Below are 20,172 nucleotides of genomic sequence, written 5' to 3'. Positions count from 1 at the left end.
AATTTAGTGTGTACGACTGATGTGATATATTGTTACAACGCAATGCCACGTTCCGGGGTCGCATCATGATCATTGAAAGGTGTGTACCCAGCTTCACAGTTGATGACCAGATAGAGCAGACAGTACGAATCCAAGTGGACAATCTGTGAAATGCAGAGTAGCAGATGCAAATAGGAAGTTTCATCTTATTTAAAAACACTTAAAAAAATTTATTTGCAGTCTTCATCTCTTCCAAGTGAATATGAAGCATTTTTTTTTTTTTACTGTGTAAAACTTACTTTTAAAACAGTGTTTGCAGCAGTTTTAGGGGTTTTGCATAAATAGGTGCGTTTTCACTGTGCGCGACCAATCGCACACAGACATCATTATCAACATTACACTTACACCTGGGAAAGAGCACATGTAATGCAGCTCCCTCCAGGAGGCTGTGTATGTTTGGGACTACTCAGTGGCAATTTTAAACGCAGTTGTGATTACACACCCCTACTATATTTTGACTGCAACTGCATGCCCACTGCCCACAACTCCACACCCACTCCAGTTCTTGTCTCCGCACCCTACACATGCTAGCAGTATTTGCAACTGAATAAAGATGCATTCTGTGGAAATTTGCACATGCACAATAAATGCTAATTGAAAAAAAAAAAAAAAGTGCTGCCCAAATTGTGTTTTTCATCTAACTTTGAATAAGGCCCACAATGTCATACAGTGGCTTTATATTGATAATAATTCTGAATACGATGACACATAATAAGTGTGAACTTTTCATTCCTAGATTCTCTTCCCTGTTGGGGTTAAGAAAAGGGGTAACACTTTTTAAAGGTGTCGGTACCATACCACATTCAGTATGACAACAGCTTAAGTCAGTGGTACCCAAACTTTTTTGAATTACAGAGTATTAAAAAAAAATTTCAGGGCACCTCCTGCCGAAAGCTTCTTATTGAGAGATTAAGAAAAATATACTGCTCAAAAAAAAAAAGGGAACACTAAAATAACACATCCCAGATCTGAATGAATGAAATATTCTTATTAAATACTTTGTTCTTTACATAGTTGAATGTGCTGACAACAAAATCACACAAAAATTATCAATGGAAATCAAATTTATTAACCCATGGAGGTCTGGATTTGGAGTCACCCTCAAAATTAAAGTGGAAAAACACACTACAGGCTGATCCAACTTTGATGTAATGTCCTTAAAACAAGTCAAAATGAGGCTCAGTATGCGTGTGGCCTCCACGTGCCTGTATGACCTCCCTACAACCCACACAAGTGGCTCAGGTAGTGCAGCTCATCCAGGATGGCACATCAATGCGAGCTGTGGCAAGAAGGTTTGCTGTGTCTGTCAGCGTAGTGTCCAGAGCATGGAGGCGCTACCAGGAGACAGGCCAGTACATCAGGAGAAGTGGAGGAGGTCGTAGGAAGGCAACAACCCAGCAGCAGGACCGCTACCTCCGCCTTTGTGCAAGGAGGATCAGGAGGAGCACTGCCAGAGCCCTGCAAAATGACCTCCAGCAAGCCACAAATGTGCATGTGTCTACTCAAACGATCAGAAACAGACTCCATGAGGGTGGTATGAGGGCCCGACGCCCACAGGTGGGGTTGTGCTTACAGCCCAACACCGTGCAGGACGTTTAGCATTTGCCAGAGAACATCCAGATTGGCAAATCTGTGCTCTTCACAGATGAAAGCAGGTTCTCACTGAGCACATGTGACAGACGTGACAGAGTCGGGAGACGCCAAGGAGAACGTTCTGCTGCCTGCAACATCCTCCAGCATGACCGGTTTGGCAGTGGGTCAGTAATAGTGTGGGGTGGCAATTCTTTGGGGGGCCGCACAGGCCTCCATGTGCTCGCCAGAGGTAGCCTGACTGCCATTAAGTACCGAGATGAGATCCTCAGACCCCTTGTGAGACCATATGCTGGTGCGGTTGGCCCTGGGTTCCTCCTAATGCAAGACAATGCTAGACCTCATGTGGCTGGAGTGTGTCAGCAGTTCCTGCAAGACGAAGGCATTGATGCTATGGACTGGCCCGCCCATTCCCCCAGACCTGAATCCAATTGAGTACATCTGGGACATCATGTCTCGCTCCATCCACCAATACCACGTTGCACCACAGACTGTCCAGGAGTTGGCGGATGCTTTAGTCCAGGTCTGGGAGGAGATCCCTCAGGAAACCATCCGCCACCTCATCTGGAGCATGCACAGGCGTTGTAGGGAGGTCATACAGGCACGTGGAGGCCACGCACACTACTGAGCCTCATTTTGACTTGTTTTAAGGACATTACATCAAAGTTGGCTCAGCCTGTAGTGTGTTTTTCCACTTTAATTTTGGGGGTGACTCCAAATCCAGACCTCCATGGGTTAATAAATTTGATTTCCATTGATAATATTTGTGTGATTTTGTTGTCAGCACATTCAACTATGTAAAGAACAAAGTATTTAATAAGAATATTTCATTCATTCAGATCTAGGATGTGTTATTTTAGTGTTCCCTTTATTTTTTTGAGCAGTGTATATTAAGTAAATTGTGTTTATATGTCATCCATAGGTTCAGTACCGTGTTGAGGGACAGGATTTGTTTTTCGCTGTTTGTCCACATATTTTCTGATTGGCAGCCTCCATTACTGGTTTTGCCTATTACATTGACCAAAAATCATTTAAACGACCAATCCAGGGGATCCCTTGAAAGTGCCCCGAGGCATCCCAGGTTCCCACTGCCTTATGCCAATAATTTTCCAACAGTGCCCATGTAATGATATTAGGCCGAGTTGCATATGTGAGGCTGTGTATAGCCTTGTTATATAATTGGTGAAGCTCTGATGAAATACTGCAAATTATAGATCTACAGTATCATCCTATTATTAATGCCTGGTTTGTGAATGTGAATATCAGTCAGGAACCACAAACTCTCTTCTTGTATCGCCCTTATTGGATTATGCCCATTCTTTAGTAAAATTACTAGTAAATGATTAGGTTTTCTGAAGTGTTTACAGAGAGACTTAGGGGTTTATTCATGAAGCAGTGAAAAGGGTGAAGAAGTGAGCCTGTGGAGAAGTTGCCCATCCATGGCAACCAATCAGCATTGAAGTAACATTTATCATTTGCATACTATACAATTGTACGGAGCAGCTGATTGGTTGCCATGGGCAACTTCTCCACAGGCTCACTTCTCCACTCTTTTCACTGCTTCATGAATAGACCCCCTCAGACTCACCAACACCTTTTGTTATAAATCATTAGATATTCACTGATATACTACACCATTTGCAGTCACTGGGACTGACCATAGGCTGTACTTGCGGCACCCTGTAAAAGTAACATTATACCATACGTTACTATCTGACAAAGCAAATTATAGTTTAAGATATCACTGAGCTCAGTAAGTTATAAAGACCATACTAGCCAGGGGTGTAGCGAGGGTGGCTCCAGTGGAGCGCGAGCTCCGGGCGCCGGAAAAGTTAGAGGGCGCGCCGCTGCCTGCCCCCTCTCTCTACCTGCTAAACCACAGGCCATTGTACAGGCAGCCACAGAGCAGGAGGAGGAGAAGCAGAGGGGACACACACTGACTTGGACTCGGAGTCTAGGTAGGGTACAGAGCAGAAGACACTAACAGCCGGTACATGCCGCAGCTCTGCCCACCCTCTTTATGTGTCTCACTGTCTGCTTGTAGCTGTGAAGCAGGGTTACTTCTATCCTACTACACCACTCTCTGCCCCTACTGCTGCATCACCTCTTTCTGCCCCAGCAACTCTATCGGTCACAACTGCTGCAGCAGCACCTCTTTCTGCCCCAGCTGCTGCAGCACCTCTTTCTAGCTCAGCTTCTGCAGCACCTCTCTCTGACCTGGCTGTCTTAGCACCCCTCTCTGCCCTGGCTGCAACAGCACCGTTCTCTGCATTAGTAGCTGCAGAGTAACATGTATTGTTGTACTGTGTGGCATAAAGAGTATAAGCGGCTCCACTGTGGTGTAAAGTGTATAAGGGGTACTACCGTGTGGTGTAATGTGAATAACAGACAATACTGTGCGGTGTAATGTGAATAACAGACAATTCTGTGCAGGGTAATGTGAGTTTGTACTATTTTGTGGCCACACCCCTTCCTCATAAAGCCATGCCCCTATATTTTTGTTGCGCGCCTTTATTGCGCACTGTCCCTATTTTAAACATGGGGGCGTCCAAAGAAAACTTTTACCCTGATCTCCACAAGGTCTAGAACCGACCCTATCACCGATTTAGTCTTTTTAAATATTTTTTCTTTTCAAATGTAACATGCACCCAATTCAGTACAGGGGAGGAGGCGCAGAAACATACTTTTGCTCCGGGCACCATGGCACCTAGCTACACCTCTGATACTAGCTGATATATTCCATTAGTTATGTGGTAAGGTGAAACAACCATATACTAGGGCTCCCAGAAAGAATCAAATCAATCTGCTTTTTCTTGTATTTGCAGGGATTTTTTTCCCCCCATTTAGGTAATGAACCAGATTTTATTATTAATATGCTGGAGGGGAGGTGGACACAGATCATTCTAATATCACAGATTTGGCTACATTTAAGCAGGGCCACAACTAGGGATGAAGGAGTGGTGCCGCTATCCAGTGCGCTCATCTTCACCCTGGTCCCCACGTCAAGTCACCACGGGCTGTATGAAGCACCTTTAGGACTCTCTTCTTCTCCCTGTTTCCAGCTGCACTGCCCCCTCATATGTGATGTCACATGTTCAGGGGAAGGAGGCTGGCACAAAGCAAACTTTCGCCCTGCTATGACCCTTAAGGTATGAGATTCAGGTTTACCAAAATGAATTCTCAAGCAATAATAGGACGTCATACAAGGACAGGCTGGGGGGGGAGGGGAAGGAGTTGGATTTTAAGGGTCTATTTACTACGCCTTGGATGGAGATAAAGTGCACGGAGATAAAGTACCAGCCAATCAACTCCTAACTGTCATTTTTCAGACCCAGCCTGTGACATGACAGTTAGGAGCTGATTGGCTGGTACTTTATCTTAAGCGACTTTATATCCATCCAAGGCTTAGTCAATAGACCCCTTAGTATGCAATACCTGCTCAAGAACTATATGAATTTTCAAAAACTTGAACTTTCGGGACCAAAATCTCAGACAACTCTGCATCCTAGCCAAGATGAGGAACAAGGTGTCACCTCGTATATCATGTAAATGAGTGTTTCTTAAAAAGAAACGTAGAAAAGAAAGCCATGAAAATTCTGGTTCTCATTCTATTCCACACGTATTCTTCTATGGGAAGCCCTAAATCCGTCTCCCCCTCAAAAGCTCATGACCCACAGAAGGTTCAGTGTTAACAGCACAATGCTCTTCCCTGAAAATCTACTAATGGTGGAAACCATTAAACTAGGACTTGCAAGCCTTTTATAGAGCATTGCGCAGAACTTGGTCTGGAACTGTTTTAAGTCTGAGGATCTTGGCATAGTTACTGTTGACCTTCTGACCACATACTGTATCTATGTTTCTTATTTTATGTATATGACAATAATCAGGTATTACCTGTTGGTTTAACTAACAATGTGGAAGTCCTTGAAAGCAAGAACTGTCAAACACATTTGCAAAGTGTACCCATTCATTAATCATTTTATTCTTGTAATTATGATTTTATGTTATTAATAACAATTTGCTTTATACTGTATGGTAGTGAATTTATGGTCACAAACTTATTCACTAGTGTGTAAGTGTCTCAAGTCCATTCGTGTCAGTCTTCTTTGAGGTCACCTGACTCGGTAAAAGACAGCTGTATACAAGTGATGTATATTTATGAACATTTATGGACGTCATGTCCCAGAGGAATCTACTACTTGCTTCATGTGCCAATAATTACTCTCAAGTATGCCAGCAAATCATATTGTAATTAGCAGAGAGTGGTTATTAATGGTTCAACTGGGGATCATGAAAACAGTATGTAACACAGATCTGTTACAGGCAGTACTCTCTATATAGTCATATATGTGTAAGCAAACAGGACAGAGCTTAAGGGGTATCAGATTCTACTTATCATTTATATAGCATCTTCGAGAAAAGCTAGAATCTGACTGGTTGCTATGGGCAACATCTCTACTTCTATAAACCCGCCCTTTAGTAAATATACCCCTAAGAGAGTGGAGTGACAGAGAGGCAAAAGAGTTAGACAAAGTGATGAGAGAGAGGGAAGAAATAGAGGGGGAAGAGATAGGAGACCAGATGCAAGGTACTTTGGGGGATATTTACTAATTATCAGGTTTCAGACCCGATAATTAGAATTTATCACTGCTATTCGCAGCAATAAGAAATCTGCATGCCCCTGAATGTACTAAAATTCACATGCAGGGACAGGAGTTTCCAACACGACCCTAACTGTGTGGAATTTGTAATTCTCCCCGTGCTTGCGTGGGTTTCCTCCGGGTACTCCAGTTTCCTCCCACATTGCAATAATATACTGGTAGGTTAATTGGCTCCTAACCAAAAATTTACTGTGGTCCTTATGTGTGTGCATGAGGTATGGAACATAGGTGGTCATTCCGAGTTGTTCGCTCGTTGCCAATTTTCGCTATGCTGCGATTTGTTGCTAAATGCGCATGCGCAAGGCACGCAGGGCGCATGCGCTTAGTTATTTAACTAAAAACTTAGTAGATGATCCTGCAGCGCTTTTCATTCGCTCTGCTGATCGGTGAGTGATTGACAGGAAAGGGGCGTTTCTGGGTGGTAACTGAGCGTTTTCCGGGAGTGTGCTAAAAAACGCAGGCGTGTCAGGGAAAAACGCTGGAGTGTCTGGAGAAACGGGGGAGTGACTGGCCGAACGCAGGGCGTGTTTGTGAAGTCAAACCAGGAACTAAACGGACTGAGCTGATCGCAATCTAGGAGTAGGTCCGGAGCTACTCAGAAACTGCAAGAAAATATTTAGTAGCAGATCTGCTAATCTTTCGTTCGCAATTCTGCTAAGCTAAGATACACTCCCAGAGGGCGGCGGCCTAGCGTTTGCAATGCTGCTAAAAGCAGCTAGCGAGCGAACAACTCGGAATGAGGGCCATAGATTGTAAAATATATTGGTAGATATTGGTAGATTAAGTGGCTCCCCCCTCCCCTCTAAAAAATAAAGAGCTCCACTGGGGCAGGGACTAATGTTAATGGCCAAATATTCTCTGTAAAGCGCTGCGGAATATGGGTACACACTAGACAACATTTTAAATGAATTTTCCGTTAAAACAACACATCATTATGACAAATTAGTTTTATCGTCTAGTGTGTACGCACTTGGGGTCATTCCGAGTTGATTGTAGCTGTGCTAAATTTAGCACAGCTACGATCAGGCACTCAGACATGCGGGGGGACGCCCAGCACAGGGCTAGTCTGCCCCGCGTCAGTGCCGCCCCCCCCCCCCGCGCAGAAATGCAAATGCATCGCACAGTGGCGATGCTTTTGCATTTCAGGAGTAACTCCCGGCCAGCGCAGCTCCTGTGGCTGGCCGGGAGAACCTCCTCGCTGCCCGGGTCGCAGTGGCAGCGTGTGACGTCACGCAGCCACCGCGGGCTGCCCCCCCAATGGTCTGGTCACGCCTGCGCTGGCCAGACCGCGTCCCCTAAACGGCGGCTTAACGCCGCCATCCAGCCCCCTCCCGCCCAGCGACTGCCTCTGCCTGTCAATCAGGCAGAGGCGATCGCTACAATACTACAGCGCATGCGCAGATCCGACCCGATCACTGCTCTGCGATAAACTGCAGCGAGCGATCGGGTTGGAATAACCCCCTATATTGCCAACGATGCGTACTCCCTCGGGGCATTAGCGATGTCCTCTGTACATGCAACTCAATTTAATTTTTTTTTGCTAACGACTAGGGGGATAATTCAGATCTGATCGTAGCAGCTAATTTGTTAGCAGTTGGGCAAAACCATGGGGGTCATTCCGAGTTGATCGCTCGCTAGCAACTTTTTGCAGCGCTGCGATCAGATAGTTGCCGCCTATGGGGGAGTGTATTTTAGCTTTGCAAGTGTGCGCTTTTGCAGCCGACGGCACAAATTTATTTTTTTGCAGTTTCTGAGTAGGTCTGGACTTATTCAGCCGCTGCGATCACTTCAGTCTTTTTGGTCCCGGAATTGCAGGCACCCGCCCTGCAAACGCCTGGACACGCCTGCGTTTTTCCAAACACTCCCAGAAAACGGTCAGTTGACTCCCACAAACGTCCTCTTTCTGTCAATCACCTTGCGATCGGCTGTGCGAATGGATTCTTCATTAAATCCATCGCCCAGCACCGATCCTCTTTGTACTCGTACAACGCGCCTGCGCAATGCGATGAATACGCATGAGCAGTTTTGCCGAGATTTAACCTGATTGTAGGGTTGCAAAAAGTTGCTAGTGAGCAATCAACTCGGAATGACCCCACATGTGCACTGCAGGGGGGGAGGCAGATATAACATTTGCAGAGAGTTAGATTTGGGTGGGTTATTTTGTTTCTGTGCAGAGTAAATACTGGCTACTTTATTTTTACACTGCAATTTAGATTTCAGTTTGCACACACCCCACCCAAATCTAACTCTCTCTGCACACGTTATATCTGCCCCCACTGCGTGCACATGGGGGGTCATTCCGAGTTGATCGCACGTAACAACTTTTTGCTGCCTGTGCGATCAACTAGGCGCCGCCTATGGGGGAGTGTATTTTAGCATAGCAGGGCTGCGATCGCTTGTGCAGCCCTGCTATGCTAAAAAAGTTTTGTGTAAAACAAGACTAGCCCTGCAGTTACTTACCCTGTGCGATGGATCCAGCGATGAAGGTCCCGGAATTGATGTCAGACATCCGCCCTCCAAATGCCTGGACACGCCTGCGTTCGGATCTCCGCGCCCGGAAAACGGTGAGTTGACGCCCCTGAACGCCTTCCTCCTGTCAATCTTCTTGCAGTCGCCGCTGCAACTGCTTTCTACTTATGCGGCGTCGCTGCCCACGGACATCCGTCGCCGGGCAACGACGTGCCTGCGCAATGCGGCCGCCAGGCATGCGCAATTCCGACCCATTCGCACCTCTGCGATGAACTGCAGCGTGCAAACTGGTTGGAATGACCCCCATGGTTTTGCCCAACTGCCAACAAATTTGCTGCTACGATCAGGTCTGAATTAGGCCCTAGGTACAAATCGTCCAGTGTGTATGCTACCAATGACGAACGATATGTTAAATTAGGCTGAAACCCAACAAGTTGGTAGTGTTGGAAGACTCATGTATATTGTTTGGTTGTTTATATCGTTTATTCGAGAGCTCCAGGAAAATCGTTAGCGGCATTGTATCGTTTGCATGTTGTCTAATGTGTACCCAGCTTAAAGAAGGGAAATGATCGCAAAAGCAGTCATTTCCCTTCTATATCAGAAGCCAGGGCCGTTCTGCGCATAAGCGGTCAGCAGACCAACAGATACGCAGCAGCCATAGCGGCAAAGGAACCCTCTCTCGGTAATGTTTGCACAACAGTACCCCTTAGCCCACTATAGGGTACTGCCGGAGCTTGGTAAATTGATATCTCCCAACATTTGCCGGCTGGTGATCGGGAGCTTTGCACGCATCGAAGGTGCACGTCTGATATTAGATGGAGTGGCCTTTCAGGAAGGGTGGCATGGCCTTGCAATAAATGCAGCGCCCGCGAGTCACACTCCCATTTTCAACATGGTGGAGGGCATGCCCAGTGCGCTGCGAGCTGCTGGACATGCCCCCAGTTCCTCTCTCCATGTAACAGACACTGGGCCTAATTTAGACCTGATCGCTGCTGTGTGTTTTCGCACAGCAGCCGATCAGGTCTGAACTGCGCATTCGCCAGCGCCGCAGTGCGCCGGCGCATGCCAGACAGCCGATGGCCGTCTCAGCCTTGGTATCGCCTATGCTTGATTGACAGGCAGAGGCTGTCACTGGGCGGGAGGGGCAGCCCGGCTGCGTTTGCCTGCCGTCTTAGGGGCGCGGTCCGAGCAGCGCAGGCATGCCCGGGCCGTGGGTGGGGGAGGGGGGAACCGCAGCGGCTGCGTGACGTCACATGCAGCCGCTGCGACCAGGACAGTGACCTGTAGCTCCCCGCATGTCATTGAAGCTGCTTGTAGATGTGCTAAATTTAGCACATCTACGATCAGGTCTGAATTAGGCCCACTGTGCGCATGCACATTTGCTATAAACATGGACATATGACAGAGAGAGATAAAGGGGTCTATTGATGACGCAGTGAAAAGTGTGGAGAAGTGAGCCAGTGGAGAAGTTGCCCATGGCAACCAATCAGCTGCTCTGTATCATTTTATAGTATGCAAATTATAAATTTTACTTCAATGCTGATTGGTTGCCATGGCCAACTTTTCCACTGGCTAATTTCTCCACACTTTTCACTGCTTCATGAAAAGACCCCAGAGTGAGAGGGAAGTATGAAAAAGATACACCAACTTCCCAGAGACCCATGCAAGCGCAGTCACTGGCACAGTGCCAGAGTCTACTCGCATCTGTGCTTGCGGAGAGAGGTTGGGAACCACAAGGAAGCTGAACCCCCTCCTCTCTTTAAGACATTCCATCTTTTGTGACACAAGATGTGGGTGTCACTTGCATGCATCTCTCTGAAGTGATATTTCATACATACTAGTAGGCAAGTATAGACTAATGTTTACAATATGTTCTAAAATCATTAATTCTGATCAACTAATACTAGGGCATTCACTCATTTTGGAGAAAAGTAGGTATGTTTTGATGCCAACCATCAGGCAGTTTTAGATTAACAGGTCAATTACCATGTGTGGCTTCTGTATACTATAATACACTCAGGTACAACACATACAGCCTGTCCGGCTCCTGCCCAGCAGCACCGTGTTCTTGTGTAAGGTGTATGCAAGTGTTTACAAATATGAGTGGGTTAGTCACCTGTGACAACAAACAATGTACAGTATACACCTGTGTTTTACTATTTACTTCCATGCACTGACTGAGCACCCGAGTGCTTTTCATCTAGAAGTGACTATTAATCTTATCCACGTGTAGTCCCTTTGTGCTCATTACGTCATAGGAAATGAAAGTGTACGTCTCCCCAGCCTCAGCCATGTAACCGCTGTGACTGCATCATCAGCCACTCTCACTACGTGACGCCACAAGCACCGCCTACCGTGTCATCGTCGCTGTGACATCACCCCCTCCCTCAGCAGTACCACTGACGTAACACAGCCAGGTAGAGATGGCGGAGCAGGGCCCAGGGCGATCTTTGGGCTCGTACTCCCCCGTAGACTACATGAGCATCACCAGCTTTCCCCGGCTGCCCGAAGAGGAAACCGGTGGAGAGCCAGGGCCGAGGGCCGGGGAGGACGATACCTTCCTGGGGGAGCATGACTCTGGTAACCTGCTGTAGGCATGCTACGTGGTGTATTACGTGTGTGCATATACAGGGTATATGCATGCTTCATCTGCAATAAACACACAATAGCGAGATAACCTTGTTGTGGTGATTCCATCGCATGAATCAGTGTATTTTACTTATATACCATTTAAACCATTGTATCCGTCTATCCATCACATGTACAAAATGTACCTGCCTATTCATCACATGATGTACCAATGTATCTGTGTCTGTCTCACATGTACCTGTTCCTCTGCCTATTCATCATATGTACCAGTGTACCTGCCTATTCATCATATGTACCAGTGTACCTGCCTATTCATCATATGTACCAATATATCTGTTCATTAGATGTTGCAGCGTACCTGTATATCCATCACATGTACCATTAAGTGTACCTATATGTATTTCTCACATGTACAATACACCTAAGTCTAAATCACATGTGCCAGTGCCTCTGCCTATCCATCACATGTATGGTGTCTTTACCTATCCATCACATATACAGTGTCTCTGTCTATCATCACATATACTGGTGTACCTGTCTGTATATCATATGTACCAGTGTATTTATCCATCATATGAACCAGCGTATCTGCCTATCCATCATATGTACCACTATACTTTATGTTAAAGTGCAGATGTATCTCCATTACATATATTAATGTATCTGTCTATCCATCACATATGCTAGTTTCTCCATTAAACATACCGATGTGTCTGTCCTTTCATATTGTGTACTAATATATTGCCTGTACATTCAGTGTACCAGTGTATCTATCTGTTTGTCCATCCCATGTACCAGTGTATTTATGATTCTTTGCCATGACCAGTGCATCTGTTTAACCTTCCCATGCTCTAGTATATATGTTCATCAAGTGATCCACTGTATGTGTATCCTTCCATCCATCCATCCATCCATCCATCCATCCATCCATCCATCCATCCCATGTACCCAGTGGATTGTGGATCTATCCATTCCCAGCAGATCGGTTAGCAAATCTGTTCATACCATGCATCAGTGTATTTCTTACTCAATCAGATTCTCCACTGTGAATGTCTATACACCCCATTGATCTATCTATACCATGCACCATCTATCTCATGCACCAAGGAAATCCATCCATCCATCCATCCATCCATCCATCCATCCATCCATCCATCCATCCATCCATCCAATGCACCAGTGGATCTGTCCATCCATTCCATACACCAATGGAACTGTCCATCACATGCACCCATTTATTTGTTCATCTATTCCATGCATCAGCATATCCGTCCATCCCATGTGCCAGCATATCTGTCCATCCAGCTCATGTACCAGTGGATCTGCCAATCCATCATATGTAAATATGGGTCTATACATCAATCCCATGCACTAGTGGCTCTGCCAAATCATCCCACATACCAGTGGATCTTCCTATTCATCCAGTGTATACAGAAATCACACATTTTTTGGTCCCCTACTGAGATAATGACACATATATATGTATATTATTTTATATATCTATATAATATATCTATATATACACATAATATATAATATATATGATATATATCATTATCTCAGTAGGGGACCCAAAAATGTGGGATTTTGGATAAGGGATACTCAGCCTGTAAGTGGATTTGTCTATCAATCTCTTGTACCAGGAGATATCCCTATTAATTCCATGTGTAAGTGGAACTGTCTATCAATCTCTTGTACCAGTAGATATCCCTATTCATTCCATGTATCAGTGGATCTGTCTATCCATCCAATGTACTAGCGGAAATGTCTGTACATCCAACGTATCACTGGATCTGTTTAACCATTCCATGCACCAGTGGATATGTCTATCCATCCAGTGTACCTGTGGGAATGTCTGTACATCCAACTTATCAAGGGATCTGTCTGTCCATTCCATGAACCAGTGGATATGTCTATCCATCCAGTATACCCATGAAAATGTCTGTTCAACCAACATACACGTGGATGTGTCTATCCATTCCCTGCACCAGTGGATCTGTCTATCCATTCAAAGTACCACTGAATCTGTCTATCTTTCTCATACGTCCTAGAGGATGCTGGGGTTCCAAAAGGACCATGGGGGAGGGGGGGTATAGACGGGATCCGCAGGAGACATGGGCACACTATAAGACTTTGAATGGGTGTGAACTGGCTCCTCCCTCTATGCCCCTCCTCCAGACTTCAGTTAGACTCTGTGCCCAGAGAGACTGGACACACACTAGGGGAGCTCTCCTGAGTTTCTCTGACAATACTTTATGTTAGGTTTATTATTTTCAGGGAGACCTGCTGGCTACAGGCTCCCTGCATCGTGGGAGTGAGGGGAGAGAAGCAGACCTACTTCTTCTGAGTTCAAGGGCTCTGCTTCTTAGGCTACTGGACACCATTAGCTCCAGAGGGTCTGATCACTTGGTTCGCCTAGCTGCTCGTTCCCGGAGCCGCGCCGTCACCCCCCTCACAAAGCCAGAAGAAAGAAGCCGGGGGAGTATTAGAAGAACAGAAGACTTCAGTGACGGCAGAAGACTTCAGAGTCTCAGAGGTAACGCGCAGCGGTCGCGCTGCGCGTCATTGCTCCCACATACAAGCGGCACTACAAGGGTGCAGGGCGCAGGGGGGGCGCCCTGGGCAGCAATATACCTCACAATATAAGCCTGGCAAAGATGTATACAGTGCATAGGCACTGTATACGGACCCCCGCCAGTATAAAAATGTAAAAAGATAGCGGGGCTGAAGCGCGCCTAGAACGGGGCGTGGCTTAGCCCTCACAACTCTATACAGCGCCATTTTCTCACAGAGATGCTGGGCCCGCCAAAACACTGTTAAACACCTAACAGTGTAAAATGAGGCGGGGGGGGGCACAGTTATGTAGTGCAATATAGGTTCAACCATGAAGCACTATCGATATATATATATATATATATAATGAGCGTGTGTACAAGGAGTTTGTTAGAGTTTTCTGTGTCTTCCGTTAGAAATCTGCCCATGTTAGAAATGTTGGTGGGTGTTTAGTACACGTGTGTCGACATGTGTGAGCGCTCTACCACAAACAGATATGGGTATCCCTCTGTCGGCATTGCCGACTCCAGATGGTACTTGATTCATGAGATTAAGTGTCAGCATGTCAGTAGTTGTAAGCTTTTCCAAAGTAAGCACTGTTTGGGGAACACAGAGGTATGTGGGTGACCCTGTCGGCACCAACTATTATGACTGGGTGTAAAATTATATAAAAAACCTATACCTGTAATTGTATATATGTATGGTACGTTTGTAGTGAGCTGTAGCTCGAGCACAGACGTGATAGTATTTGTGGGGGGTCCTAGTGAAATTAGGTATATGTTTCCCTCAGATCCCTCGGGGTCACAAAAATGTTATTTTGCCCAGTTACTACTCCCTGTTGTCGACACGAATACTATGTTCTATGTTGGCCATAATGTTTCCTGATTAGATCCACAACATTGGCATTCAGTACATGTTCATACACATTCAGAACACATTAATGTCACTAGGGACCCTGATGTCCCTGACAGATTATATATATATATATATATATGAGATGTATATATAGATATATGTGTATATATGTGTATTTAAATGTGTACACTTATATTACAATTTATTATGAATGCTGAAGTTAAGTTATTCCTTCTCATGTGTTGGTTGCTCTGTTGATGAAGCTCTAGGTCAGCCGTGACAAGATGGTCTCGAATCCTCACGAGGAGTCCGAGTGTTTATTCTTCTCCCGCCGTGGATAGAATAAAGTGAATGTCTACCCGTGGTCTACACGGGGCCCTGTCACCAAGGATCGTATACAGGAAGCTAAGTTATATTTTTAATGATATGCTTTGATGATATTTGCATTACATACACATGGGGGTGTGATTGTATTCAGAGATGGTCGGTTACCTTGTTATCCGATATAATTACCCTGGGGAGAAATGGGATATTCCTTGGGTCTTATCTAGAACATTGCAGCTTGCTGCCGTGCGACTACAAGAGGTATGCACTGACTCCGAGAAATACAGGAGTATCTTCCCTATGAAGGGATAATCTGTTTTGGAGATGACTTGGTTAAGTTGATCTCGGCAGATACCACTGGTAAGTCTACCTTCTTGTGTTATGTTCCATCACAATGGTTGGTGACGCATTTTTTGTGGGATGCAGTCATTTTGACCGGTTGGACACCGTTTTTATTCCCCTTCTTTGTAGGTAGAGGGAGGTGAAAAGGTAAGAGGTCTGCAGCCTTTTCAACTTTGCAGAACCTGATGTCGTCCTCTGTTTCTACCACATCCACCGCAAGTCGCTGAATCTCTCTTGCTGGAGCCCACACCGGGGGGAACTCGTCTAATACTCTTCAGTCAGTCCTGGAATGGACTTGACACAGTGAGTTAAGAATAGAATCCAAAGGGGGACATACTCGAGTTTTCCAAATGATTCCCCTCACTGAGTTTTAAATAGCTCTTACCGATTCTCCTCTGGAGAGGTAGTATGTGACGCCATACAAGACCTTTGTCCTGCTGTCCCTGTCAAAAAAACAAAAACTTTTTTGTGCTTCTGAGCCCGGACAGCTCGGTCAGAACAATCCCAAAAAAAAGATTTCTACTCAAGAAGTTGAAATACAAGATGGAATCTCTCAGGGCAGGGATCTCCAACCTGTAAAAGAAGAAAGAGGGTTTAAATGCGGTGTCATCCGCATTAAGCTTACCTGGTTTTGCTATTCAGGTTTGTCATTGCCATTTCACCAGAGTGATGGTAGTATGATGGTTTCCTTCTATAGTAAGAGCCATTATTTTTCTGTACTGGGATGCTCTCCTGACTGCGGCTAGGTCAAGAAACAAATGGTACAATTCGTTGTTTCTCTCTGACAGTTCTTCAACACAAAGAATCGCTGTTGATCCCAACGACGCAGAGGTCGGAGTTGGGATTAAGTTTAAATACTGATCGGTTAAGAGTTTGTTTTTTCCTGTGGAAAGAGATCTGATGATCCAGAGTCGGATCAGGTTGCGGCCTACGAGACCATTCGGTGAGCAGGTCAAATGCCAGAGTTGTTTTGCGGGACCAGTTGGACATATGGTCCGGGTCTTACCTGCACATGCACCGGAAAATAATCCTATTTTCCAGGACCAGGATATCTCTCCTGTGGTGGCTTCACAGTTCTCACCTCCTAGAGCAGAGGTTCTCAAACTCGGTCCTCGGGAGCCCACACAGTGCATGTTTTGCAGGTCTCCTCACAGAATCGCAAGTGAAATAATTAGCTCCACCTGTGGACCTTTTAAAATGTGTCAGTGAGTAATTAATACACATGTGCACCTGCTGGGTTACCTGCAAAACATGCACTGTGTGGGCTCCGGAGGACCGAGTTTGAGAACCTCTGCCCTAGAGGGACGAAGGTTCGGGATCCAGGATTATATCCTGGTGTCCATGGATACAAGTCTCCGAGGCTGGGGAACAGTTTTTCCAGGGGAAGAATTTCCAGGGGGAAAGGTCAAGCCGGGAAGCGTGTCTACAATAAGCATTCTTGGATTAAGAGCTATTTACAACGGAACATCTTCGTGTTCTGCCCGTCTTAATTCTGTCAGACGACTAAACAGCAGTGGCGTAAGTAAGCCACTAGGGCGGAATGAGGAGCAAAGCGGAAATGGTAGAAGCCGCAAAAGTTTCCGATGAGCGGAAAGGCATGTAAACGCTCTATTAGAGGTCGTCGGAAAATAGACTTCCTCAGCAGACACGATCTCCATCCAGGAGAGTGGGGTTTTCATCAAGAAGTTTTCACAGAAGTGACAAGTCTTTGGGGAATTCCTCGATTAGACATGAGGGCGTCTCGCCTCAACAAGAAACTTCAGCGATATTGTTCCAGGTCAAGGGACACTCAAGCTATAGCAGTGGACGCCCTCGTGACACCTTGGGTGTTTCAGTCGGTCTATGTGTTCCCTCCACTTTCACTCTTTCCGAAGGTGATAAACATAAGAAAAACAAAGGTTCAGGCGATCCTCATTGTTCCGGTCTAGCCAAGGAGGGCTTGGTATCCAGATCTTCAAGACTTACTCATAGAAGATCCCTGGCCTCTTCCTCTAAGAGAGGTCCTGTTACAGCAAAGACAGGGCGTGTACCAAGATTTACCGGGGCTGCGTTTGACGGCTTGGCTGTTGAACGCCATATCCTAGCCCGAAAGGGTATTGCCGGTGAAGTCATTTCCACATTGCTTCAGGCTAGGAAAGAAGTAACGGCGAAGCTTTACCACCGTATTTGGAGGAAGTATGTGTCTTGGTGTGAATCCAAGAAGGCTCCTACGGAAGAATGTCAGCTGGGTCGTTTTCTCCATTTTTTGCAAGCAGGTGTGGATGCAGGCCTAAAGTTAGGCTCCATTAAAGTGCAGATTTCGGCCTTATCAATTTTCTTTTAAAAAAGAATTGGCCACCTTTCCAGAAGTTCAGACTTTCGTGAAAGGAGTGCTGCACATCCAACCTCCATTTGTGCCCCCAGTGGCACCATGGGACCTTAACGTGGTGTTGCAGTTTCTTATGTCACACTGGTTGGAACCTTTACGAAAGGTAAAAATTTCTCACTTGGAAAGTGGTCATGCTATTGACCTTGGCGTCCGCAAGGTGGGTGTCGGAAATTGGCGGCTTTGTCTCACAAGAGCCCCTCTTTGATCTTCCTTGTGAATAGAGCGGAATTGAGAAATCGGCAACAATTTCTGCCTAAAGTGGTTTCTGTCTATCCGGCACATGAACCAATGGCTCTGTCTATCCAGCACATGCACCAATGGATCTGTCTATTTAGCACATGCACCAATGGCTCTGTCTATCCAGCACATACACCAATAGATCTGTCTATCCAGCACATGCACCAATGGATCTGTCTATCCAGCACATGCACCAATGGATCTATGTATCCGACACATGAACCAATGGATCTGTCTATCCGGCACATGCACAAATGGATCTGTCTATCCGGCACATGCACAAATGGATCTGTCTATCCGGCACATGCACCAATGGATCTGTGTATCCGGCACATGAACCAATGGATCTGTCTATCCGGCGCATGAACCAATGGATCTGTCTATCCGGCGCATGCACCAATGCATCTGTGTATCCGGCACATGAACCAATGGATCTGCCTACCCGGCGCATGAACCAATGGATCTGTCTATCCAGCACATGAACCAGTGGATCTATCTATCCAGCACATGCACCAATGGATCTGTCTATTCGACCCATGCATCAGCGGATCTGTCTGTCATTCTATGTACCAGTTTATCTTTCTATCCATCCCATGCATCTTTGTATCTTTCCATCTATTCCGTGCACCAGTGTATCTGTTCATCCATCTGATGTACCAGTGTATATGGCTAGTCATCCCTTTTACCAGAGTATTTGTGCATACATCCTATGTACCAGTAAATCTGTCAATATGCCTTGAACAAGTTTATTAGTGTATCTGTTTATCCATCATCTGTACCAGCATGACAAAACTAAAATTAAGGCCCCATTTAACAAAAAAACATAACCCCTGTTGCACTTGCTAAAGGTTTTATGTCCTTCTTTCAGTATTTAACAAACAGCATTAAGCTTTGCTTACTTGTCACTGTACTGCTTACACCATCTATGGATAGGATTATCGATATGATCCCCATTGCAGGCAGTGGGGACCCAGCATTTCACCTGCCGAGACTCCGCCAGGTGAAAGTGTTACGTGCATGTGCAGACTGGCCTTCGTGCATGCCATGACACAAGAGCCTGTCACATGCAGCCATAGACTGCCAGCAACAGTGTGGATGATGTCGCAAGGAGGTGGACGTTGCTGGATCTCGCCGGAGGGATGAGTATTGTTAGATACTAATGGCATATTAGTATTACTGCAATATTAATTTAAATATACAACTGGTAATACGCATCATTGTTAAATGGGGCTCTTAGTTTGAGTAAGAGTGATATTTTCCTGCATTTTGAAGGGTCAGCACCATCAACAGTTCAGCATAGCAGGAGCAGTTTACTCCTTCTTCCTGGTTGTTCCAGTTGTGTAGAAAACACAAAGCAGCTACCATCCTCTCCCGGTTTTTCCTCCACCTGCCCGCCCCAGCACTGTAATTTTTCTTAGAGGTCCATTTGTTTTTCACACTGTAAACCATCTCTTCCCTCAAGCTAATTCTGATAAACAGACCTCACATTTCCAGGCGTTTACATAATTACATTGTCCCACCTACTTAGCCAAGACGCTTGAGCCAAGCACAATAACTTTTGATCCATTGCGAAATAGACACAGTCTAAAAGAGCAGAACACCATCAGATTTATAGCAACAAGCCACAAGTTTGGGTCAGCTTTGAGCTCTAGCTGCCAGATTGCGTTCTCCACTGTGTACAAGCCACCAAATTGTCCTCAACTTTGCTCACTGCACAAGATTGGGTACATATGTGGGTAGCCAAACTGAATAGATTCACCACTACCATGAAGCTGGATTGTATGAAGGCGTGTTGGTATAGTCAGCATAGAGGCCATCTGCTGACTGGGTTTACAGCCATGCCCCAGAATTATCAGTAATTAAGGTTCTGATCAGATCATTCTCAGGCATCATACTCATTTGGGACCAGCATAGCACAAATGCCAAGTACTTCATACATCAAGTGCATTTGTGTTAACATGTGTTCATACAGACCACCACCCTCTTAAATATATTTTTCTATGCAAATTAACACATTGTTCAATTAATGAACCAATCCTACGCTCTCTACATCTATCAATTTCATGTGTTCATTTAATCAGTCCATTCATCCGTCCAATCTCATGTACTAAGATACTCATCCAGCCATCTTACATGCCTGTGGGC

At 45.6% G+C, this 20,172-nt stretch overlaps 1 protein-coding gene across 2 annotated transcripts in view; it reads left to right on the top strand.

The window, feature by feature from the left end:
* The window catches only part of GGT7 (gamma-glutamyltransferase 7), a 198,515-nt gene that overhangs the window by 33,256 nt on the left and 145,087 nt on the right, over window positions 1-20,172 (top strand). The window contains exon 1 of one of the 2 annotated variants that reach the window (XM_063960244.1): window positions 11,024-11,339. The exons of the other annotated variant lie outside the window; for it this stretch is intronic. Within the exon in view, the coding sequence (XP_063816314.1) occupies window positions 11,183-11,339 (157 nt within the window). The 5' untranslated portion in view covers window positions 11,024-11,182. Of the gene's footprint in view, window positions 1-11,023; window positions 11,340-20,172 lie in introns of those variants that run through there. 2 annotated transcript variants of the gene reach the window in all.

The sequence above is a fragment of the Pseudophryne corroboree genome, chromosome 3 (genome assembly GCF_028390025.1).
Source record: "Pseudophryne corroboree isolate aPseCor3 chromosome 3, aPseCor3.hap2, whole genome shotgun sequence".
Classification (NCBI taxonomy): domain Eukaryota; kingdom Metazoa; phylum Chordata; class Amphibia; order Anura; family Myobatrachidae; genus Pseudophryne; species Pseudophryne corroboree.
The sequence above is the reverse complement of the archived record's forward strand: the minus strand, read 5'-3'. Positions and strand labels throughout refer to the sequence as shown.